Source organism: Haliotis cracherodii, unplaced genomic scaffold, assembly GCF_022045235.1.
Source record: "Haliotis cracherodii isolate W230 unplaced genomic scaffold, xgHalCrac1.p SCAF_15, whole genome shotgun sequence".
Taxonomy (NCBI): Eukaryota; Metazoa; Mollusca; class Gastropoda; order Lepetellida; family Haliotidae; genus Haliotis; species Haliotis cracherodii.
The window spans coordinates 14,622,413-14,649,155 of record NW_027266270.1 but is presented as its reverse complement, the minus strand read 5'-3'; the positions used below and the strand labels follow the sequence as shown (position 1 = coordinate 14,649,155).

General features: G+C 40.0%; 1 protein-coding gene across 1 annotated transcript in view; it reads right to left on the bottom strand.

Moving 5' to 3' along the window:
• The window catches only part of LOC139461844 (coadhesin-like), a 74,457-nt gene extending 59,620 nt beyond the window's left edge, over positions 1-14,837 (bottom strand). The window contains exons 1-2 of the mRNA XM_071243322.1: positions 14,486-14,837; positions 12,775-12,966 (exon numbers count right to left, since the gene is read on the bottom strand). Of these exons, the coding sequence (XP_071099423.1) occupies positions 12,775-12,966; positions 14,486-14,819 (526 nt within the window). The 5' untranslated portion in view covers positions 14,820-14,837. The remainder of the gene's footprint in view (positions 1-12,774; positions 12,967-14,485) is intronic.
• Between the last annotated feature and the right edge of the window lie 11,906 nt (positions 14,838-26,743).

Sequence of the window (26,743 nt, the reverse complement as noted above, 5' to 3'; positions counted from 1 at the left end):
TTGACTAGGTCTTCAGCAAACCCATGCTTGCTGTTAAAAGGCGACAATGTTGTTGTTGGTTTGTTGTTTACAGCTATTTGACGGCGGTCTGGTAAATAATCGAGTTTGGACCAGACAATCCAGTGATTAATATCATGAGCATCGATCAACGCAATTGGGATCGATGACATGCATCAACCTAGACAGCGAGCCTGACCACCCGATCCCGTTAGTCGCCTTTTACGACAAGCATAGTCGCCTTTTACGGCAACCATGGGTTGCTGAAGAACTATTCTACCCCGAAATCTTCACGGGTCTATATAGGTCTGCTCGTGAACTGGTGCCTTTTGATAGCTTGGGATTTTTAAAAAGTTATTTTTCGAGATTCCATAGCAACGACCTTGACTTAGACCGAAAATGGCGGGATTCAGAGTGACAACACACTCTCCACAAGACTGTATAACAAGAGGGGTGCCATCAACTTTACAATAGTCACCTTACCCTTCATGTTGAGCAGATCCACCCTTTGATGTTTACTTTTAACAGCTTTTGAGATACAATCGAGCATGCTCTTTCTCCAAAGATTTCAAGGGGCGTCATACGACTCTTGCTCAGAAGTTTCCAAATTTGACGCATCAGAGACAAAAATGATGTTCGATGCAATTCACTATTTTGACTTGAACCGTGGTTCTTTTTTCAGGTGAACAATTGACTTGCCTTTGCATTTCTTTGAACCGGTGGGGCAGGAAATTATCACCTTGTCGCGAACACATGGTATCATCTCAATTTGATTGTTATTCGTAAACGCATAATGCTCATGAAATAGTTGAAATTGTACGACGGAGGTTTCTATAAAATATGTAAAGGGTTTTGTCACCCTTTATATTTAAGACAATGACACAAAGTTCTTTTTGGAATGTAACGACTAATTTAATTGTTAACGTTACACCTGAAACTTCATATGTGTATGCTGAAAATGAACCAAATGCTTCAGGGATAATATATTAAATTTATCACAAAAAATTAATACATTTGTATGTATATTCCGACATGATATTTAAACGATAAATTCATAGGTTTAACTCATTTATGGGCCCCGTGAAGTTCAGTATTTTAATAGGTCGTCAGCAACCCATGCGTGCTGTAAAAGGCGACTATGTTTGTCGTAAAAGGCGACTAACGGGATCGGGTGGTCAGGCTCGAATGCGTGGATCGATGCTCATGATATTAATCAATGGATTGTCTGGTCCAGACTCGATTGTTTAAACCGCCGTCATGTAGCTGGAATATTGCTGAGGCGGCGTTAAACAACAAACAAACCAACCAACCAATCAATTATGAGTAAATTAGGATACATGTTCACCGTTGAAGTCGTGAAACAAACGTTCAAATGATGTTTTTGGTTTCATAGTTATTGAGATTTACAACCATACGAAATGAATTGTGGGTTTTACCGTAGTTACGTTACGTCGTCTTTAGACGAAAGTATGTAGATTTTAAAACGTCACTTATGGACCCGACACAACGAAAGTTAACAGTTAATATTTTATGTGAGTGAGTGAGTATCACGGCGGGGGACACCAGAAACGGGCTTCACACATTGTATTCATGACGGGAATCGAACCCAGGTCTTCGGCGTGACGAGCGAACACTTTAACCTCTAGGCTACCCGTCCGGCCCTATAATTTCATGTGACCCCCAGTTAGTTAAAGCATATATCGACATGGAACTGCCCCTAACTTGTAGATGCGTCCCAACAGTAGTCAGGCTGTTAAAAGGGATAAACACATTCTTGCACGCTCTAGTTATTCCATAAAATACGTGTGAAAACCCAACCATATTGAAATCAACACAAATAACCCGAATCGTAAATGAACGGTATGTTGTGGCATTGTCACAGGGGAAGATGTCAAAGGGAAAAGATAGGCCGATTTCAATATCTATAAATTGTTAATGCCAGCAGTGTTCATCCATCAGTTACTGAGGGAATATACTTTATGGTATTCTTCCGTGAAGGTGTTATGTACTTTATGGAAACACACGAGGGAATTTCATGGTCATATAATGTGATGTTGTTAAGAGCTGTAGCAGAAGCACTCCATTGCTGTTTTTCTTGTGAATGTTCCAGAACCTTCTATCATGAATAATTCTGACTTTGCTACATCACCTGAACTCACTGATTCTCTCTGCATTAGCCATTTATATATTGCAGTCATAACGCTACGGTAAACATAAGTGGTGAGCACTTCTGGCTTAATAAATTAAGCATGGTTTCCATTATGGAAAAACACAAGCCCAATGCAGAACGACTCTGTTAACTCATTTTATCTGTAATGGCCTTAAGAGTGACACCATTATGACAGATGACAGATATTGAGTTGCTTTCTTGTACTTAGAGGCTGATAACTGATTGAACAATGCTTTGATATTTCATAATCTAATCAGAAATGTCGCATTTGTCTAGTACTGGTAAGCAGAAGACAAACAGGGAGCTCTTCAGTTAAAAAATATATAAAGATACTATGTTATAACGTCAGTATAGTAGGTGTTAATACAGAGAGTAGTAAAAAAGCAACCGACCTTACACACCCAACGTTTTTAGTCGATACCTCTGGTGCTCGGTTTCAAACTCAGTTCCTTGATATCTTAATTTACAAATTCACAGCAGCAAACGTTAAAACAGTATATGCAGTTCTGGCAAAATAAGCTAAATTTCGCTATATGGTGTGCCACAAATGGCTGTGGGGTGTCTATCAGTGACCATCGTGACAAACTAAGTAAGTATAATTATTTTCTTTCACATTTCAGATTGGGCGTATCCTTACAGAACTAAGTGCACCATTACCACAGGTTCAATCATGAAATGCGTCAAATAATCCGTACAATCGGCGGGGCATATGAACGTATTTGTGGGGAATTTGCTATTTCTTTATGTAAAGATTGGCGTGGTCATGGAGTTTACCATGGTCTAGGTACTCCATACAGTGGCGTACACTCTGTTAAAGAAGTCAGTGATGATTTAATTTGCTCTCTCGGGTAACGAGTGGAGAGACGATCGTATGAACTTCAAGGGTGGTGTTGCTTTCACCGTCCCAAAAGTTTGAGCAACCACAAGATGCCGAAAATGCTTGGAAAGAAATAATTTTCAATAAATCAAAAGGTTTTAAACTCACCCCAGCGTTGATAGAATTAATGATTCAATCAGAATTTATATATGGGCTCAATCACAAACACGCTCAAACATCATTTGATGCACAAAAGCAGTTTACTGCGAATGTAGAGGCTGCTATTTCATCACCCATTGACCTACTTTGGCTATCAGTCGATATCAAGATGCACTACAGATTGCTGGTTCTAAAGTAGACTCTGTATTTGGAATATGCCTGTACATGTCAATGAGTAACATGCAACTCAAGATTTGCCAAGTGGTAGGTTATAATAATGACACTTGTGGTTGCTACCGGTAAACAAACATTAGGTTTCACTTCAGATCTTATCACTATTAATAACACAACCCAACACAGGCGAAACAGGAATAGTCAAGCCACAGTCATCTAGATTCTACTCCTATCTTTACTGCTGAGGCCAAAGCTATCGTAACAGCTATGACCTATATTCAACAACAAAAACAATCTAAAATCTCATCATTGTCTCCGATTCATTGTCATTTTAGAACTGTTCGATGATCTTTCTACTGGCCAATAAGACATCATCTTTTGCTGGTTACCAAGTCATGTAGGCATAACTTTTAACTCAAAAGCCGTTGCTGCAGCTAAAGCTGCTCTTGACAAACCGTTATCTCTACTACTGATCCCGTAAAGCGATTTCAAACCAACCATCAAGAGTAATACTCAAGATGTCATGAAAAAGAGGTGGGACACCCAGGTAGGAAACAATAAACTTCACGAATTAAAACCAACAATCGGTCATATCTACTTGGGTTGTCAGTCAAGACATGACTAGGTCGTATTATGCATTGTTGTATTCGCCACAGACTATGCTTGTCGTAAAAGGCGACTAACGCGATCGGGTGGTCAGGCTCGCTGACTTGGTTGGTGCATGTCATCGATCCCAATTGCGTGGATCGATGCTCATGATATCAATCACTGGATTCTTTGGTCCAGACTCGATTATTTACAGACCGCCGTCATATAACTGGAATATTGCTGAGTGCGGCGTTAAACATAAACCAACCAACCAGGATCTACTCGTCCATGCATTCATATGTTACATACGCAGGCTACAGCTCAGATGTATTTTCTATCTATCAAGGTGTTGATCAAGGACGTGTACTATCCGCCTGGCTCTTCACAGTGTATATCAATGATGTCATTTGCAAGCTTGATTGCTCTGGCTACGGCCCCCGCTTACCTTGGGGTCACTATCCGGGTCAACTGCTAGCAGACGATACGACCATTGTCAGTAGCTCTCCATCAGCACTGCAAAACCTGCTAGATATTGCTCACAACTATGCGTGTAGATGGCGTCTGGTTTATAATGTGAATAAAAGTGCAGTCGTAGTATTTTCGCACTGTAAATATAATGTACCCGACCCTCATGTTTCCTGTGGAAAGATATAATTGCCACACAAACATTTTGTAACGTATGCTGGTGTATGCCTTAGTAACAGTATCTCAACACTCGAACGCTCGCGTATTGCATGTGAAAAACTGAAAAGACTTATTAATGTAAACCATAACAATGGCTTGTATGTCGGTGGGTTGAACCCAATTGCAGCTGTGCGAATACTACAGAGAGTTATCTTGCCATGTGCCTTATATGGATGCAATGTATGGGGGCAACTTACTGGTAGAGAGTATGAATTGCTGGAAATACCACAGCGCTACTTCAGTAAAAAAGTACAGGGTCTACCAAGACTTACACCAAGCGAAGTTGTATTGGACAGTCTAGATCTTATTACCATTCAGGCGTACATTGATAAACAAGCTCTGCTCCTATTTGGTGAACTGTCGATCTAGCTGCGACTTCTATTTCAAACAACTATTTATTGGCAGAATTGCGCAATACAAATGTCAACCAGATCTTGTCAAAATATGTTATAAATCTCCCCGTTTTAACATGCTGCGCCTTTTCCATGTCTTGAATGATTACATAGCTAATTGTAATGTTCCCAGTAAATGTAAATGGACTAGTCTTGTGAATGAAAAGATAAGAAATGTAGACTCTGTTAGGCTATTGAAACAAATGTGCGACCGACAGGACCTGTTAAGATAAACTGGTATCAGATCAGAAGGTCAACACAGGATTTGGCAACTTTCTTTACGATTTCCTTCAACGTTTTATGCTCTGTCTAATATGGTCAAAATAGGATGCTCTAAGATTGAATCACGAGAATGCCATTGCGGAACTGTAGCCCATGACATAGTCAAACACATTTTTATGTCATGTACTATGAATATGCAAGAAAGAAATGAAATGTTCGAAATTATCTTTGATACCACAGATGCGAATTCCTTTGTTGATCTTTGGTCAAATGATGATGATGTTATCATGTCCTTCCTCATAGGTGGACTGCCTGATTACATGAAAAACCTTGAGCTTCAAATATGGGGCGAAACTATGTTACTAGTCTCTAATTACGTTAACAAGTGGCAACACTTGTTCATACCCCCTTCACCATGACATGTAACTACTTTGTTTAGTTTTAATCTAATTCATGTATCTACAATGTATCTTATATAATGTATCTTCAGTACTGGAGGAAATAAAGACATCCTATCTATCTTAGGCCACAAATGATCCGAGTGTATATATGTTAGCCAGCTACATCAACTGCGGTTAAAGCGTATTAATATGTTTGGCGTCTTACCTCATCATGAGGACGAAACAAAAGGTCAGCCTTATGAACTTCTTTTGTTGTAAACATATCAAACTTGTTCCTGATATATAACGCAGGGTTGGTAGGTTTATTTGCCATATTGCTTGTTTCTTTAACCAATCATTGGCAACATCTTCAAATACCTAAGCCGCTGCAGCTAGTTTTTGTATTGCCCCTATACCTTGCCAATATCCTCGCGGGCTATTGTAAATTTTATCCATTATCAATTAATATTTATTTTTCTTTAATACAACCATTTAGACCAATGATCACATAAATATACAACAATGGACGATTACAAGCCAACAAAAGTAGAACTTTATTAGGGGTGACTATTGAGGCATTTTTGACTATTGTGATACTACTGCGATAGTTAAAACAACTATTGCGATAGTGGCCCTACTATTGCGATACTATTGGGATAGTTTTCACTTGCAATTATAGCAGGCTTTGGCAGCATATATTTCGCATTTTGACTGAAACCATCAAAATAATCATAACTTTCTGATAAGTTGCAATCGATAGTGTACTATCGTGAGACAAGCAATCGCAATCAATCGATAGTTCGATGTATCGTTACACCACTAAACTTATGCTCCGGTACAAAATTATCAAATGGCAAGAATTACCACAAGGTGTATATCTTATCAGGGATGACAAGCTGTCCAAATCCCGTTATCAATCGTTTCAGTCCAATTGTGAAAAAGAGTATACAGTCTGGTCGCCAAGTAATATGAACGAAGAACTTAGTAAAAATGTTGAATATAATTTTGTCCGTAATGTGTGTATCACTCAAAATAATAACGAATATCGACATTACAATTTAGCTCAAAAACCATGACGATCCATGGGTAGTCATCATATAATTCGCATTAGCATAAGACCCCCATAGAAGCATTCATAGGGTCCGGGAATGGTTCAGGTGTTGGTGAGTCAGGATCCTTATCATCTATACCACTTCACCGTTAACTCATATTCTCATTCACCATTATGGTAATAGTTATTTTGTTTTCAGCTATCCTCCAGGATGCATATTCATTTATATCTTTTTTTTATGACACTCATGTCTCCAAAATGAACAATTAAATAGTTGAACATTGAACATCCAAATCTAAAGACTTAGATTAAAACTGACGAAATTAAGAATGCAAAATTCCAAATGTGACAAGGGCTTCAGATTCACCATGAATGCCCCCCTTGTTTGACGAACCATGCCATGTTCGGGGGATTCTCAAAGACGGCAACCGTCCAAGGCTTACACACACAAGTGATGACGGTACCCTTTGTCAGTAAAAGCTGATTCAGGCATACTGATCAGGTGTCGACACTACTTTTGAGAGTAACTGAGACAGAACATTTTAGTTAGGACATGATTGCATTTCTTGTTCCACAAGTGACTGCAATGCTTCATTAGGCGTCAATTCTTTGTCAATACAGTGCACCCGAACGAGCTTCACACTTTATGCTTCCTTGGGTATTACAATGCGTGAAATTAATAGTTTGCTCTGCAATTGCAACAGTGAGCCAAGATTAATTAAAGCTGCAAGCAGCAATGGCGGGCTCCAAGAAACACTGTGCCCAAACGTCCATGTTCGAATCCTCAAAGGGTTTCCTTGAACCAAATCCATCAAATGTAGGCACCACTTGCAGGGTATCGTCGCAAGGAAAATGGCGTGTGCCAGGGTGTCCAGGTCTGTTCTAAACCCATTTCCGACCTCGAACATGTTCGAATCCATAAAAGGTTGGCTTGTACCAACTCTGTCAAAAGATAGTCACCGGAAATCGCCGCTACGAAATTGGCGTGTTCCAGGGGTGTCCCAAATATAAATCAAATATTACCACCATGCGGTGTTACTTTTAGCATACAACCAATAACAATAAATGAGATGCATATGGCACACTAACTTCATGTAAACTTGCAATAGTTTCTGAGGAGAACCTTACAAGATATGATCTTTAAAGCAAAATTTCGTTGAAAAAAATGACCAAAATCAAAATTCAATACGGCCGTAACTAAAAAAGAATTCAAAAATCGGCTCCTAAAGTTTGATGTGTTATGTATGGAGATAATTATCAAAAAGTTTGAAAGCATTTCATGCAGTGGACTCTTTGCGTTTAAAGACAGGTACCCAAAAAAACACTATGGAAACCTTGAATCCATAATGGCTGCCAAACCACGTGACCAATGACCAAAGTCAAAGAACAAAAAATGTCAAGCAGCTCAAGCAGCAGATACATGCAAGGTTTCAAAGTAATCAGATACGCGGTTGCTGAGCAATAGGGCGAAACATATCTTCAAAATATTCTGTTCTTTTAGTTATCTGCCCTTGGCTTTTGGGCCTACGGCCTTGGGTTTTTGGAGGGCACTAGTACCCAATGGTACACATACACACACAAAATGTGAACAAAATCGAGCCAGTGGTTATTTTTCTAGCTCTGGTACAAAAATCAGCGGAATAATAATAATATTAAATCAAACGCTAACACTCTGGGACTCTTCAGCCTTTCGGCTTGGTGACTCTTTTAACAGGCCGTAACTTCTTTGTCAGTTGGGCTCCAGTCAAACGGATTAGCGTTCTGCGTTCGTCCGGGCCCCGGGTTCCTGTCGCATTGCTGAGATAGAGTGCTAAACCTGTTCCCTACCTCGTTCATATATTCGAATCCTCAAAGGGTTTACCTGTGAGACATCACCACTACAAAAATGTATCTGGGTGTCCCAGGATGTTTCAACCAATTTCCAACTTCGACCATGTTCGAATCCTCAATTGGTTTGTTTGTGCCAATGCCATCAAATGTAAGGAACCACTTGCATGACATCGCCACATGTGTCCCAGTGTGTTCTTAACCCATGTTTGACTTCGACCATGTTCGAATCCCAAAATGGTTTGCTTGTACCAACGCCATCAAATGTAAGGAACGCTTTGTGAGACATCACCACACGTGTCCCAGTGTGATCTTAACCCATGTTTGACTTCGACCATGTTCGAATCCGCATATGGTTTGCTTGTACCAACGCCATCAAATGTAATAAACCGCTTGTGAGACATCACCACACGTGTCCCAGTGTGTTCTTAACCCATGTTTGACTTCGACCATGTTCGAATCCGCATATAGTTTGCTTGTACCAACGCCATCAAATGTAATAAACCGCTTGTGAGACATCATCACACGTGTCCCAGTGTGTTCCTAACCCATGTTTGACCTCGACCATGTTCGAATCCTCAAATGGTTTGGTTGTACCAACGCCATCAAATGTAATGAACTGCTTGTGACACATCACCATATGTGTCCCAGTGTGTTCTTAAACCATGTTTGACTTCGACCATGTTCGAATCCGCATATAGTTTGCTTGTACCAACTCCGTCAAAAGATAGTCACGGTTTGCAGGACATTACCGCTACCAAATTTACGTGTGCCACAGTTTCCCAGAGTGTACTAAACCAATTTCCGACCTCGGCCATATCCTAATCCGCAAATGGTTTGCTTTAAACGACGCTGTCAAAAATAAGGTACCGTAGCAATTGGCAATTGAGAAATGAAGAATCAAGTCTGAAGCGAGTCTGACCACCCGATCCGATTAGTCGCCTCCTGTGACAAGCATAGTTGCCTCTTGAGAAAAGCATCGGTTGAAAAAGGCCAATTCTAACTCTGGTCGTCAAGGGTAGTACACATAATATTGAACAAGGCTGTGGAGAACGCGAGGGTATCTGCTAGGCCAGTGAATGGGGGTTTATAGTAGATTTATGAGGCGCTTCCTTCAGTATTTGTACTCAAGTCTGATTTTTTTACTTAAATCGAATAATACCACACCAAGCAGTGGTGCTTTCAGTGTGCAACCCAGGACAAAATGAGCTGCATATAGTCTCAAAGTTTTATGCAAACTTTCAATAGTTTCTGTTAAGAACCTTACAAGCTATGATCTTAAAAGTAAAATTTCGGTGAAAAAAATGATCAAAATCAAAATCCAATATGGCCGCAACTACAAAAGATATCGAAAAATGGCTATGCTAATTTGTTGTGTTCTGTATGGAGACAATTCTCAGAAAGTTTGAAATCATTTCATGCAGTGGATTCAGAGGAGATAGTATTTGAAGACAGGTGCCCAAAAAACCCTGGCAAATCCTTGAATCCAATATGGCTGCCAAACCACGTGATCAATGACCAAAGTCAAAGAACAAAAATTATCAAGCAACAGAAGCAGTAGATACATGCAAGGTTTGAAAGTAAACGGACAAACGGTTGTGGAGCAACAGGGCAAAGTATATCGTCAAAAAATACTTGTTTTTCAGTTATCTGCCCTTGGCCTTTGGGCCTACAGCCTTGGCTGTTTGGCGGACACTAGTACCCAATGGTCTACAAACACACACAAAATTTGAACAAAATCGAGCTAGTGGTTATTTTGCTAGGGCAGGTACAAAAATCGGCGGAATAATAAATAATAATAATAATAAATAATAATAATAATAATAATAATAATAAATCGAACGATTACAATAGGGCTCTACAGCCTTTCGGCTTGGAGCCCTAATTAGGAACCAGAACACATTAATCCTTAGCCATGATTAAGTGGGTGAGCAGGGCTATACATAAGTGTTTAGCAATATTCTATCAATATCACGCACAGGAACACCAGAAATTGGCATCTGCCCTATATATTGGGGCATTCCAGGCACCATACATATTTGTGAAATACACTTTTGTTTGTTTGTTGTTTTACGCAACATTTAGCAATATTCCATCTGTACAAGGGAGGTCTGTAAATAATCGAGTCAAGCAGACAATCCAGTCATTGACATCATGAGCATTGATCCACGCAGTTGGGATCGTTTACACGCATCACCAACTCAGCGAGCCTTAACACCCGATCCCGTTAGACGACAAACATAATCGCCTTTTCACCTATTCTATTACTTTAAGTTCCGATGTTCAGCCTCGCTGGTGTGGCAGTTTTGTTCACACAGCCAAAAATGCATTATGAGAGATTTAAGGATCATTGTCAAAACAAGGTTCATAAATAGATAATGAATTAGAAAAACGTGTTACGTTCAATTACTAATTGAACCCATACCAACTTTCATTTGCTCAGTGGTTTGTGAGGGGATGATGTCTTAAGTGCAAAAAAATGCATTTTGAGAGAATGTTAGAGCATGGTCAGACATGTTTGATTTACGATAAAGATGCTATGGAACTGGCCCTATAAAAAAAAAATAATTTTGATGCCTTGAATAAATCTGAATCAGAGTATAGTAAGAAAATATCCACAAAAAACTTCAGCTGCATCCATCAAGCTATTTCGGAGATGAAGTCGAAAATGTGAAACATTTCACGAAGACGGACGACTTAAACGAACACATAAACTCACATGGCATTTAGGCCAGGGGAGCTAACATTGTATTCCAGAATTGTGTTCGAATCCTAAATGAAACAAGACTAAAAGTGACCAGGGATCACTAATAACCCCGACTTCGGCTCCAACATATTTCGAAGTTCAAAACGTGAAAAAACATTTATAAAGAAAATCCACTAATCGAAATCCAACTTTGTACGCACCTCTCCTATTGGTTAAGAAACTCTACCCCAAAGTGGAAAAGTAGTTTTGAAGTTATAGATCGCTCTATTGTTTAAATAAATTTCACAGAATGAAATAAACAACAACAAAAATTCAGAAAATACACATATTAAAATTAAACTTTGCACTGCACCACTCCATTAAGTATGATAACTGTTCCCTCAATTTGAAAAGAATCCATTAAGTAGTTTTGTACCCCAAAGTGGAAAAGTAGTTTTGAAGTTATAGATCGCTCTATTGTTTAAATAAATTTCACAGAATGAAATAAACAACAACAAAAATTCAGAAAATACACATATTAAAATTAAACTTTGCACTGCACCACTCCATTAAGTATGATAACTGTTCCCTCAATTTGAAAAGAATCCATTAAGTAGTTTTCAAGCTACAGGTTTTTATTTTGTTTTGTTTGTTGTTTAACACCGCACTCAGCAATATTCCAGCTATATGACGGCTGTCTGTAAATAAAGAGTGCGGCGTTAAACAACAAACCAACCAACCGACCTTTTACGGCAAGCATGGGTTGCTGAAGACCTATTCTACCCAGGATCTTCACGGGGTTTTTTAAGTTATTAAGTCGCATAAAAATTTGTCCTCGGAAGGACGGACAGAATTCCTTGGTATAACTTTATACTCCGCTCATTTAGGTCAGGGGTATAAAACTGATTGTGTGTGGTTCGTCTAAACACGTTCAGGATCTAAACACATGAAAGGCGAAAACACCGAGAAGAATCCCGACATCTACGTTTTACTAGGAATACAAATGTTTATAGTTGTGTATACAACTTAAAACGCGTTCGCAAATGTACATGAAATTGTTAACAATGATATATGCAAATATGTTCTTAATGATATGTCTGTGTGACAGAAATCTTCACAACTCGGGGCAGGGCCTCGGGTTGCCCAATCCTTCGAGGCGCTGTAATTCACTGTCTAGACGTGCGTCCCTTACGCCACCCAGAAACCTATTATCGTGGGTTCTTATCCCAGAATCGCCCTTATAGTGGTATTATTGTTGAGTGCGGCGATAAACAACAAACAAACACAATTAGTCTGTTTCTACCCATGCTCATAGGTTTCATCAAAATTGTAAATATCTGAAACCTGCATCACTTTGGGCTTTCCTCCCTCGTTTAAGTGTAACAAGAATAACGTTAAAACAGCGATCAACCCCGCTTCCTCCCCCACGAGCTCACCATTACGAACGCGAAGTACGCGGCAGAACAAGTCTCGAGTATCTTATACTCACCTGGAGCATCTTAAATCCCAACTAAATTATCCCAGTGTGTGGCCTTACTGATCATGTGTGTGATCGTATTGTTGCTTATTGTCTTAATGTCTAGATGCAAATCCTACAAGAGAATTATGACCAAAAAAATTTACTGACTTGGACATTCGGGCAGACCACAGCTGACGTCGTCAGTTTCCGAGAGACTCTCTGTGCAGTTAGCTCCTCCTTTATCCGGAACCGGGTTTGTGCAGGTTCGTATCCGGGTTTTCATGATGGCGTGTGAGGGCCCACAGGTCTGAGGGCAAGCTGGTCCAGCCCACTGGCCCCAGGTGCTGACACCACCGTCAACTGAAGACAATTTAAGAATGAATTGCATTATGTTAATGTTGTCATGGAAGAAATGCGCGTTACATTACATCGTTTAAATAATATTGTATTGAAGCCAGTACTTAAGTTACAATAGATAAGTAATAGGTAATGGACACTGGGCAAACGGGAGGCCGGGGGTAATTAGCACAGATAGGTGAAAGAATGGACGTAGCAAAGGGCAAATTGAAGCCAGCTAGGTAATTAGGCCCGACAAAGATCAAAGCAATAAGTCCCAAGTACTAGGCAGATCATGGTCATGATTCATGGCTGGCTGGTGTCTCCTGATGTCAATGGCTTCTTGTAGTTTCCTTTTTGTCGCTAGTTGTTGTTGTTGCTAGACAGGACTTTGGTTGCTTCCAACATGATGTTATGGTTTTGGTTCTTCAGGATGTGTTCGGAAATAGCGGATTTCAGGTCAAGTTTTTTAATTTTCTTTGAGTCTGGTGTTGCGGGGTCTAAGGGTTTCACCAATCTACTGGTGGCCACAGTTGCAGGGTATCTGGTATATGCATCCTCGGGGGTTGGGACTTGCGCTGCTTGTACCTCTGCCATTGGCTTTTTGGATGGGTTTTGATGGACTTGCCGCTAGAGAAGGTGACATCTATTTTGGCTTTGTTCTTGATGAGGCGGGAAATCTGATGAGTGACAGGGCCTTGGTAGGGTATGGTGATTCTGGTGGGCGATGGAGCTGGTTTGGGCCTTGGGTCGGGGTTCTTGAGAGCCTTAAGTACTGGCTTCCATACCTTCAGCGCTAATTACTGTAAAGTGTTTGCTTTCATTGTCTATTGCTAATAAACTATCAGCGCCAATCATCTGTTAGCTTCTCTTGTTAGTTTCTACCCTTTTTTATTTCCCACCTTTTGTTTTCTTATTAATTGTGTTGTCCTTACATGTACATATACATATTAATGCTCTCTGCCCCATGGCATTCAATCACCTGATGAAAGAGCAAGCATATATTCCGAAATATGTATTCCTCATAATTACCACAAAGTTGCCATCCATATATTCTCTTCCTTATGTGTATCATTTCTGAATGTCTTCCAAAAAACCTCATATGTTTATTGTCAACCAAATTTGGGGGTAAAGGTGGCCCATTTGTCCGAGGCGCCACAATTTACTGTGCAGAGTTGCGCCCCTTGGGCGCGCCAGAAACCTATCATCGTGGGTTTGAATCACGTTTCTCCCCGATTATCATTTTTGATTTGTTTAAGACCGTACCGATCTCATGTGATTCACCAATGTGGTAAACGTCTGAGACCTGCATCACTTCGGGCTTTCCTCCCACATGTGCTGAATCGCCTTGATATTTGACTGTAATACTGTTCAAAGCGGCGATAAACTTAATTCACACACTCAGCACTCATTAGGGTTTCCTTACTATTAAAACAGTAAATATTACGGTTGATATTTTTATTATTATTTCTAAATGAATTGTTATCAGGCTAGCCGTAGTGTCCATATTTCAGCAAGTTTCATTCAGGAAATATACCGTTACCTGGTGCACAAGTTGAATACATGTTGAATCCTGATTCACTGACATGCGTCATTGCTGCTGGCGTCGTGAGAGGCACAGTATGTGCCACACATTCTTCACTGTCCTCCTTGTATCCAAAGGACTTTATCACACTGAAGAGGGAGCACCGCGCTGCACATTCGGCACGACTAGTCATATCAGTCTTTGTCCACAGAACACCCTCACTAACTCTCTTGTTCTGGAAATCTGGCAATGGCTTTACCTCGCACAAGCTACAAACAATGGCAGAACTTTTAACTAGACCAAAATCAGAACAAGTTATCATCAAAATCAGTAGCATTTCACTTATGGTCATGATTGAAAACAGACTGCTTTCTTCCCCATACACTTTCTGTAATGACCACTTGTGCGGGATTATACAGAAACTATCAGATGAGATCATCGATTTGTTTGTTATTTCCCCAGATATAATCAGTCGAATCGTTCTCCCCAGGCGAATGTCCATAAATGAATGCCCACAAAGGCGGAGTCCCACAGAGATAACCTTTCAGCTTCAGACAGCGGAACACGAGTCGAGCACATACAGCTGCCGATACGTACACGTGGCAGAGCGATGAAATACAAAGAAGTACATTCAGAGGGGTCGTTAGATTCTATGGCAACATGTCTGATTGACAGTGGTAAGGAATTAATCATTCGATGGTCTCATGGGGGAGGGGGGCTGAACATGAATTGTTAGCATACTTATGGATTTACGAAAGACATTGTCCCTCAAGAGGTAACAAATTGTTGGTTTGTTTGTTTGTTGTTTAACGCCGCACCAAGCAATATTCAAGAGGTAAATAGTTGTTTGGCAACCTTTAACTATACTGCTCTATATCATTAAGCCGGACTGCATCTACTTACCCTTACAATGCTAAAGAAACACTGGTAAGACGTGTCTTTGTTGTTTAACGCCCGACTCAGCAAAATTCAAGCCAAAAGACGGCGGTCTCTAAATAATCTAGTCTGGACCAGACAATCCAGTGATTGACACCATGAGCATCGACCCACGCAATAGGGATACAATGACATTTATCAACAAAGCCTTGTACGACAAACATGGGTTGCTGAAGACCTATTCTCATCCGGATCTGATAAGAAGTAGTTTACACACAACCAAAAGCTAAGTAATGTCAACTGGTTTAGCTTTGCCTATACATCAAGAGTCAATATAATGGCATGCAGCGATGTTCAAATATAGAAAAAAGTATATACAAAAAAATTACATAATTCCTATTTTACGACAGGTCTCGTATAACCGCGTCGTTCTTTAACCTATCACGTCAATATATTGTTACCGTGTTTTTTCGTTTATTGTTGTTTATCGCCGCACTCAGCAATATTCCAGCTATATGACGGCGGTCTTTAAAAAAATCGAGTCGGGACCAGACAATCCAGTATTGACATCATGAACATGGATCCACGCAATTGGGATCGATGACATGCATCAAACAAGTCAGCGAGCCTGACCACCCGATCCCGTTACTCGGCTTTTACGACAAGCATAGTCGCATTTTACGGCAAGCATGGGTCGCTTAAGACGTATTCTAACCCCGGATCTTCACGGGTCGTTTCTATATTAGAGTCATGTTTTATTATGGTTACATTTTCTTGTATACAATATTAATTATATGTTTGGGCCAAGTGATTTCCGAAATTCTTTAATTATAAAGTGTGAATTTTGCGAAAAATATTGCATTCATGAAATGAACATTTTCTGGAATCTTTTCCGGCGGATATTCGAGTGGGCTCCTCCGTTAGCATTTTGTATTTATTGTTAGATATACTACAAAATCTAATTTTTTAAATTATCTACCAGACAAATGTAAATTGACTGTATTAGTCAAACACTCGTAAACTTTCGTTTTCGTTAGCTCTGCTTCTTTAACCCCGTTAACACACACCAATGCATTATACATTCTGCTTCAGTTACTTCGCAATTCAAGTCAATTCTTTAACCCTAAATGTGTTAATGGCAAGTTGTTTGTTTTTTGTTTTTTTAGGCAGCACTCAGCACTATTCCAGCTATATGACGGCGGCCTGTAAATAATCGAGTCTGGACCAGACAATCCAGTGTCTGATATCATGAGCATCGGTGTACGTAACTGGGATACGATGACTTGTAACAACCAAGTCAGCGAACCTGACCATCCAGTCCTGTTAGTCGCCTTTTACGGTAAGCATGGGTTGCTGAAGATTTATTCTAATTAAATTCTTATTCGACAAGACGAAAACCTAGGTATACCTCATTGTGAAACATTACAGTCTGTTGCAGTATAAAATGAATTAGATGAAAGCGTGCGAGAGAAAGACCACATGCACCATTCACACAACTGAAGTCATGACATGTAACATTGAACAACTTTTCATCACCTGGCTCAGTGGACAAAAAAGTGGGTCACAAAACTTAACACGATATATGAGGTTGCTGGTTCGTTTCACGTCAAGGAATTTTCATGTGAAAAAAATGCGACTTTTAACCAATCAAAAATCAACCTGAAATTCTTCTGAAAAGGCCAGTTTGTAAAACCTCAACTGTGAAACGGTCTGTCAATTCAAATGTAAAATCTCAAAGCAGGTTTATAACTTCAGTTTAGGTCTTAAACTTTAAAATGTAAAAAAGAAGTAGTATTTCTCACAAGGTTACAATGAGAAAGGAAAATACCAATAATGACATTAAAAACACTCTCCGTATGACAAGAGGGATGAATTCAACTTTCCATTGGTCAACTTACCCTTCATGTCGATCAAATTTCCATCAGCTCCAGCCAGTGGGTGTCTATTTCACAACTTTTGATATTCAATCGAGAATGCACTTTCTGCCAAGATTTCAAAGAACGTCAAACGACTTTTGCGCAGAAGATAATTGATCAAGGTTACAACATTCAAGGCAACAGTAAAGCTTTCAAAAAGTGTGATGGTAGACACGTGGAGGACATTTCTAAAGAGTATGTCCGATGCAATTCCCTATTTTATATGTTCCCGTGATTTTCCAGGTAACAATTTTGCTTGCCTTTGCATGTGTTTGTTGCTGCGATGGGACAGGTTATGCTGACCTTTTTGTACAGTGAATTCTGCTTTTTGGGAGAGTTGTTATGAATATGACAAGGGATTTGTCTTTTTTGTTAATTAACAATCACGCAGTTAATGCACTGTACAAGGCGAAGGAGCCTTGGTTCAGGGATACACACCGAAAGCCCGTTGCTCTCTACCTGACAGTCTGAGAGGATATTGTAAGTCCATGTCAGTCAAAGAATATTTCTGGATACTAGTGTTTTAATCGTAGAATATTTGTCTTTTTACTTGTGGCTAACTTTGCAAACAATCGCCAGTTGCTGAGGGTATGATGTAAATCCTGCTGGGGTTCATGCAGGTAGCAAAGGTACAGTAAGTCCCCATGGTCCCCAGTATGGTGGTCTGCCTTCAGTTGCTGACGATCTATAGCCCGTTTTTACATTGTGTCGTTTGTTATAATCTGCTTATTTTATTGTTCTGAAACTAGTTTTACAATTAGAATCTGTGATATTTTGCTAGTTGTTATACTGTCCGTCGACGTCAGGTTTTAATATATTATATAAATACATAACTTGCTCAAGTCACGATATGGCTGAAATAGTGCCGATGTGACTTAAAACTTAACTCACTCACTCACTCACTCACTCACTCACTCACTCTACCTGACACCGCTTTTCAAGCTGGAACCATTCCAGTGTTTATTTTCCCATCGGGTGTTGTAATCTATTTACAGGAGTATCTATAATCGTCCCTTTTATAAAGCTATACATTGAAATTAACTCTTTCGAACACATTGTATACTTGACAATGCACTTTATGTATGTGTAGAGTCATGCCATCCATAATTTACCATCACGTTTGCCTCCCACAGCCACAGGCTGATTGCACAAGCTATTTTACATAAATTGTTTGCATGACAATTGCATTTTATACGACTTGTGTGTATGAGTACCGTTATTTCATCGACAAACTAACATCACGTGTACCTCCCATATGAACACGCTAATTGAATAAGTTACCCCACGAGATAACCATTTTACATCGTTCGAATACTTGTATAAACATTAAACGCAGAGTTGCATGACATTGTATGCCTCAATAACCAGTGCCTGCCGTAAAAGGCGACTATGTTTGTCGTAAGAGGCGACTAACGGGATCGGTTGGTCAGGCTCGCTGACTTGGTTGATGCATGTCATCGATCCCAATTGCGTGGATCGATGCTCATGATGTTAATCAATGGATTGTCTGGTCCAGACTCGATTATTTACATACCGCCGTCATATAGCTGGAATATTGCTGAGTGCGGCGTTAAACAACAAAACAACCAATAATCAGTGGCTCGGCTCATCGGTTTGGTGAAAAACTGCTGTACACATTTTCATCATTAGCAGTATGTGAAACTGACACCTTGTCTTTTTGGAATTAGGGTCATCATCAGTCAGTCTGCATCAGCAGACTATCGCCTATATTGTGGCGGCATAATGTTTTTATACGATAAAATGAGCGAGTGAGTGAGTGAGTTAAAGAAGTAGTAGCAGATGAGTTTGTTTACCATGTTGCCGATGCCCTTAATACATATGCTATTTGAGAATGAACGCAGGACATTTAACAAGATGTAAGTTAATATTGCTGTTGCCGCGGTAACTGGAATATTTCAAGATTGTGCCTCTGTTAGTAATTTGAATGTGAAGAGTAAGCAGACTCACATTTCATTCAAAACTGAGTGGTATGATATTGAGTGTGAGAGGGTGAAAAGGGAGAAATTTTGGTACTTGACCAATTTAGAATAGCTGTATATTTAGAGGACCTTAGAACTTATCATACTTTAAGGAATCGATATTGGGGTATGTGCAGGAGGAAGACGGAAGAATACGAAGGACATTAGATTAGTAGTTAACTTAGTTCACAGGATATTAAGTGTTTTTCGAAGAGTTTAAAAATCTAACGAAATGTATTAATCTGACGCCATCGTCAATATCTTCCCCACAGTGGACTGAACATTTCCAACAGGTGTTGAACTCAACCGACATACCAGTAAATGATGATTTAATGGATGCAGCTGATACTTTTATTTCAAATCATTCTGCAGATGCTTGTGATAAATGTCTGAACGATCGATATATAGAAATTCTAAATGCTGACATTAACAGTGAAGAAGTAGATATTGCCATTAATTGTTTAAAAACAGGTAAAGCTGCTGGTCCTGATGGAACTGTTAATGTTACAGGAAATGTTAATATCCTGTAAGAGTCATATTATTCTATATTTGACGGGGCACTCGTTAAGAGCAACCTCCTCGTGGTGAGTACTGGGTAGCGCTAATAGCTCTTCCCCCATGTGTTTTTTTTGTTTGTTTTTGGATTGTTGTTTTACGCCGCGCTCAGCAATATTCCAGCTATATGACGGCGGTCTGTAAAATAAACGAGTCTGGACCAGACAATCCAGTGATTGACATCATGAACATCGATCCACGCAGTTGGGATCGATGACATGCATCAACCAAGTCAGCAACCCTGACCACCCGATCCTGTTAGTCGCCTTTTACGACAAGCATAGTCGCCTTTTACGGCAAGCCCCCGTGTGGACTCGGGGTAGAATTTGTCCACAGCACCCCATTGCTGGTCGTATGAGGCGACCGAATTGGGCAACCTGATTGCCGTGGGTTGCGCCCCTGTGTCGGTGGAGGAAGGTAGTCTGGTGGTTGAGGGCACTGGTTCCAGGAATAGCGTTCCTTTGTCCAATACACCACTTTGACCCTGACTTTACCTAGAAGGGTGGTAGAATGGGCCCGGTTCTATCAATCGGCTGGTCATGCCAAACCCTGTGCATTAACATTGTCTTGCACAAAATTGAACAAACTTTGGAATGATATGTCAACAGTTGCATTTAATCAATTTTCAACTAGGACAATTTCATTGAATTTATAACGGTTCATTACAATGTGAAGTTTACTTGTTTTGCACATAAATGTTATATTAAATGTATATTTGTGGGTCTTGGTTACTCAGCTCATTTAATTTCAATATATGTTGAAATAATGAGTTCAAATTATTGCCTCGAGTCAAATATGACCAGAAGGCGGTGGCTCATGGGCCAATCCGGTAGAACTATTAATCTTGCATCGATATTTCTGCTTGAGTATACCGCCCCAGTATCCTTGGTGCTGTCAATTTGAGGCCCACTGGCGTTTAGCATTGTCTTCTTGATACTCCGTGGTGGGTGGGGAGCTGGGACGATGAACTTATATACACTTACCATGATACCCCCCAAACAACTAAAACGTACGTTAGATGATAGTTCATCTGACGATGATACTGTTTTAAGAAACAAGAATGACTTTTGGTCTCGATTTTTGGTTATCTCGGCATCTGATGATGGACCTTTAAAGATAAATCCCTTTGCTCTTTCCAAAGCAATTTATGGTATTGCTGGAGATGTGTCCATGAAAAAGATACGATCTGGCTGTATCTTAATTGAGTGTAAATCTGCTTCTCAATCAGCTACGCTGTTGGCTGTGAAACACTTTGTTTCTGTGCCAGTTAATGTATCAGCGCACAAATCACTCAACAGTTCAAAAGGCATTGTCAGGGACAGAGAACGTTGTCTCTCAGATATGTCTGAAGATGATACAACTTTTGAACTGAAAGACCAGGGTGTAACAGGTGTCAAACGATTTACAAAGAGGCAAAATGGTCAAATTGGAAAGTTAAACACATATCTCTGTACCTTTTCTCTACCGAATCCACCCAAAGCAATCTAAGCGGGTTACTGTAACATTCGTGTGGATAAGTACATACCCAATCATGTACCAACAAAAAGAAATGTCATCGGTGTGGAGAATGTGACCATGAAACTTTAGACTGCTCAAACATTCCAAAATGTGCGAACTGTTCTGGAGATCACGTTGCATCTTCGAAATCCTGTCCTGTCTGGCAACAACATCAGATAATCAAACTGAAACATGAAAGGAATATTTCCTTTGCAGATGCCAAACAATTGGTAATGTCATCTACCACTCCTACTGCCGCCGTGTCATATTCTGCAGCCGTTACACCTACAGCTCCAAAATGCCCGAAATCTGTTCAATCTGTTAGATGCCAGACAGACATCACCTGGATTAAGAGCATGGAGTATTCTATTGTTGATACTCAATCTGTTGCATCTACGCAAACAAACTCTCCATCCAAATCATAATCTCGTTCCACATCTCGTTCACCATCTCCCTCTGTGCCAGCTAGACATTCAATTATTCACAGAAATCCGATCGAGTATCGAGAGGTCAACGTAATACTGTCCAACTGTTCAACAAATTTCAGATACTAGAGGACATGGATGTCACACCTCACCCCCGAACGCGAAACAACAGTCATTCGCCTCGGGCCTGGAAAAGATCTCCTATACTGCCACCTCATGTACCATGAACTCTAACTGTCCACTAATTCAGTGGAATTGCAGAGGACTTAGGGCCAATTTCAATGAAGTACAGCTATTAGTACAAGATGTTTAAACCTTCTGTTTTCTGTCTTCAAGAAACATATTTGAAGCAGACAGATAAATTTGAGTTGCGTAAATATCATGCTTACCATTCCTTTTCTCCACCAGGTGACAAGGCCACTGGCGGTTCCTCTATCTTGGTGAGGCAGGGTATTATACATAGTCCTCATCATCTTAACACTACTCTTCAGGCTGTAGCCGTCCGTTTAACTTTGCACCTTTCATTTACTCTGTGCTCCTTGTACATACCACCATTTTCCACTCTTCAGCGATCTGAGCTTCAGTCCTTATGTGACAGCTCCCTCGGCCCTAAATAATGGGCGATTTAAACGGTCATAACCCTTTATGGGAAAGTAGCACCACTAACCTCGAAGGACACACGCTAGAAGATTTCATATCTGACAATGGTCTATTTACACCCTGCAACAGGTAGTTATTCAGCCTTGGACCTTTCACTTACAGTTGCAACTCTTTTTTTATGAATTTTCGTGGTCAGTTCATGATGATCTATGTGGTAGTGACCACTTTTCTACAATTCTGACAGTCAATAATCCATAATTCTGACAGTCAATAATCCATCTGACGTTCCACCCTCGACAAGATGGAATTTTCAAAGGCTAATTGGGCTTTGACAGAAAGGAGAAGAAGAATATCATGGTCACCTGTCCCAAGATAGTACAGGAATATAACACATTCATGGGAGGAATAGACCTGCTGGATTGTCTGACATTTCTGTACAAACCTGGAGTCAAATCAAGGAGATGGTACATGTACATCTGGTTCCATACCATGGTTAATGCCTGGCTTCGCTACCGCAGACACAGCAAACTTCTTGGTGTCCCTCATCACACGAAGCTATGTGCATTTGGTGTCCAGGAAGCAGACCGTTGGCCGTCCTCGAGCTACTGACTTCAGTCCTCCACCATCACGCACAGTAAGACGTGGTCTCTTGCCTGCAGAAGTCCGTTTGGACCAAGTGTCTCACCTTCCTGAGTGGGCCGTCAAACGTGGATGATGCAAGAACAGGAACTGCGCACCCCTCACATGTGATGTGCTCTAAATGCAGAGCGTATGCAGGCTTTGTCTAAGAGAGGACCTGTTTGTAAATAGTCATTTGTAAATAGACTCTTGTAATTGATCTAAGGAACCTGTTTCAGTGAGAGAAATAACCTGCATGAGTTTTGTTACTGTTTGGAGTCAGTCAGTGACTGTCTTTGTGCTTCTGCAAAGTGTTTTAGGATTTGTCGTTAATCACTGAAAGTGATTATACAGTTTGTATTTCATTCAATTATTTCACTGTATTTATTTTTCATGTTGCTCAGGATTTCTAGAGGAAAAATGGTTGTGTTCATTCAATAGAAAATGATAGAATAATAAGCCAAAATAATCTCTTATCTATGTTTTAGTTGTTATTATTTAGATGTTTGGCATGAGTGCTGAGTTCCAGTACGTATCACAGGTCATACATTGTACATGGCAAACCCAAAACACTATTACCCATCGTATCACGGGTGATACAAACAAAACTTTGTAAACAATTGAACAAACAGTGGAAATCAACACATCTCTGTCTTAAGTTTGACCACAGGTGTGTCAAATTAGGATTTTAAGAATTTTTGGACAACTAGAAAGAGTTCTGGTTACTAGAGGGTTAACTGCTTGACTATGGTTTGATCTTTTAATATTGGTTAGCATTGAAGATGACCACTTGTGACCAAAGTGATGACATAAATCCTGCTGGGAATCATGCAGGAGGCAAAGGCACTGTAAGTCCCCATGATCCCCAGTTAGGTGGTCTAGCTTTGGTTGCCAGTGGTATATAGCCCAGTTTTATCTTGTACCAAATCTACTGAAGAATTCTTTGTTTTTATAGTGAACTAGTTAGTTTTATACCTTAGCTGTGATATATGACTTACTGTTTTACTTTCCTTTGTCGACGAGTACTTAATAAAAATTAACTTGTTTTCATCGCAATATGGCTGCAATGTTGCCGATGCGATGTAAAATTTTAACTCACTCTCACTCACTATATTTGACGGTCATATTTAACCACGTTATGAACTCTGGGTGTTATCCAGACGAGTGGACATTAGGCATTATTCAACCATTACACAAGAAAAGCTCTGTCAAGGAAATAAATAATTATAGAGGAATAAGTTTAATGATGTGTTTGGTAAATTGTTTATGTCAACTATTAATCAACGACTAGTTATTTGACGATATCAGCAATGAGATACCTGAAGCACAGGCAGGATTCAGGAGCAGGGACAGTACTATGGACAATATTTACCTTACAATGATTAATTGAATCTGATATCTGAAATTGATATCTCTCAAAGTGATATCTCTCAAAGTGCAGAGGAGGTTTCTACTGCCTTTTTGTAGACTTTCGGAAAGCTTTTGACTCTATAAAAACAAAATTATTATGGTAATCTGTTATGAAGAAGGGTATCCATGGAAAGCTTTTGACAGTGCTACAAAGTAAGAAAACAAAATAAAGTATGCCGTAAATGTTTTTAGGAGCTCAGTCACAGAATATTTTAGTTCATTGAGTGGGGTAAGACAAGGGTGTATGGTTAGGCCCTTTCTTTTTACTATGTTTATTTTAAAACTACAGAATGATCCCGAACAATCTTATCTTAGGGGTATAAATGTCGGTCAAGAATATTTGGAAATTCTACTTTTACCATATGCTGATGATCTGTGCCTATAGGATGATACTGTAATAGGGCTTCAACGTAAAAGTTACTGTCCTCGAGGGTTATTGCAAATCCTGAGGTTTGAAAGTTGATATGGATAAAACAGAAATAATAGTTTTTAGAAGAGGAGGTTACTTACGTAACTCAGAGAAGTGGTACTTTAATGGGAAGGTTATCAAAACAACAGGTTATTCCAATTACCTTGGAGTCATATTTTCAAGTAGATTATCTTGGACTAAAGGAGTGGAAACGTTGGATGCTAAAGGAAATAAGGCGCTGCTTGCTCTCAAAAAGTTACATTATAAATTTCCAAATATACCCTCTTATATTCTTTTTAAGTTATTTGATGTTAAAATAAAACCTATCATATTATATGGTGCGGAAATATGGAGTTTCCATATGTATCAATCTATTGAATCATTTCATACTAGTTTTTGTAAATTTGTATTGGATGTGGGTAAACATGTTTCAAGTACTGCAATTTAGCTAGAGTGTGGAAAAAACAATTTGTCTGGTGATTATCATATAAAATGTATCAACTTGTGGTGTAAGATAGTTCACATGGATAACCACAGATACACTTACCAATTAATTTAATGACTGGATGAACGTGGTAGAACAACGTGGGCTACTCTTGTTGTTGTTGGTTTGTTGTTTAACGCCGCACTCGGCAATATTCCAGCTATATGGCTATATGACATGCATCAACCAAGTCAGCGAGCCTGACCACCCGATCCCGTTAGTCGCCTTTTACTATCACGGAAATGCAAAGTGAATCGAAAATCATGAAAACATGACACGTGAACAGCGTCCATTACCCCAGTTTCGACGTTGTGTACACCAATTTGTAAGCATGTAGCATTTGTAGCTGCACGTTGACGCTTTGGGCTCGAACTTTTAGCGCCTGTTTTCGGATCAATCAATCCTATACTCTTGTTGTTGACCAGGGACTCCTTGAACGGGATCGACCGTCAACATTTTGGGTTTGCCGGTATATGTTCGACCGTCTGCTAATCACAGACTGTGACACATTGAATGTATTGGTTACTGCACGTTTCCAACATAGCTCGTAGACGCTCCGCTTTGAAGACGCCGCATCGCTAGTTCATACACAAACAATGAATGAAATCAAGTAAATCACAATTGTAGCTAGACAGAAATAATTGTCCACAAATGACCTCCTTTGAAAGTGTAAAAATCAGGAATAACAGATAACGCATATGTGCGCTCCAAACAGCTGTAGCCATTTTTTTCTACGTTGTACCCAGCACCATTACAAGACCTTCCTCGACCTGGTCGACTGCGTATCACTTCCAGAGCACTGGACCGATTCAGAGGTCATTTACTTGAGAGGACCGACACGGCCACCTCTACAACTGCGACAATATCAGGACTGCCTAGGATTTCAGCCCAAAAAGCGAGGAACCGTTTACGCACTGGTTAGACGACCAGTTCGAGGTGTCATTTTAACGGACCTGCATCGTCGGCTGCGACGCCAATGGTGTCAAGGTCACAGAGTATGGCCACAAATGCGATGGAAACCAGTATGGTTTAGTGACGAGTCACGTTTTATGCCTCGCCATGCGGATGGTAACTGTCGTGTTTGAAGGCGCCGCGGGGAACGTGATGTATGAAACTGCATCCAGGAATTGGAAAGATTCGATGGTGGTAGTGTGATGATGTGCGCAGCCATCTCCTAAAATGGTAGAACGGACTTGATGCAAGTTCTTGGGAATTTAACGGAACATTGTTACACGCATGAGATTCTTCGGCCACACGTCCTTCCCATTACGCATCAAGCGAATGACATTTTTTTTAAAAGATAACGCACGACCTCACACATCCTTTTTTATGAATCACAACATCAAGGTGCTGCCATGACTCTCAAGAACTCCAGATTTAAACCAAATCGAACATGTATAGAATGGACTAGATCAACGACTGCGAGCACATCAGCAACAACCACAGAACCCCTGACAGTTGGCACAAGCACTGCAGGCAGAGTGGGTGAACACTCCCAAGGCCACAA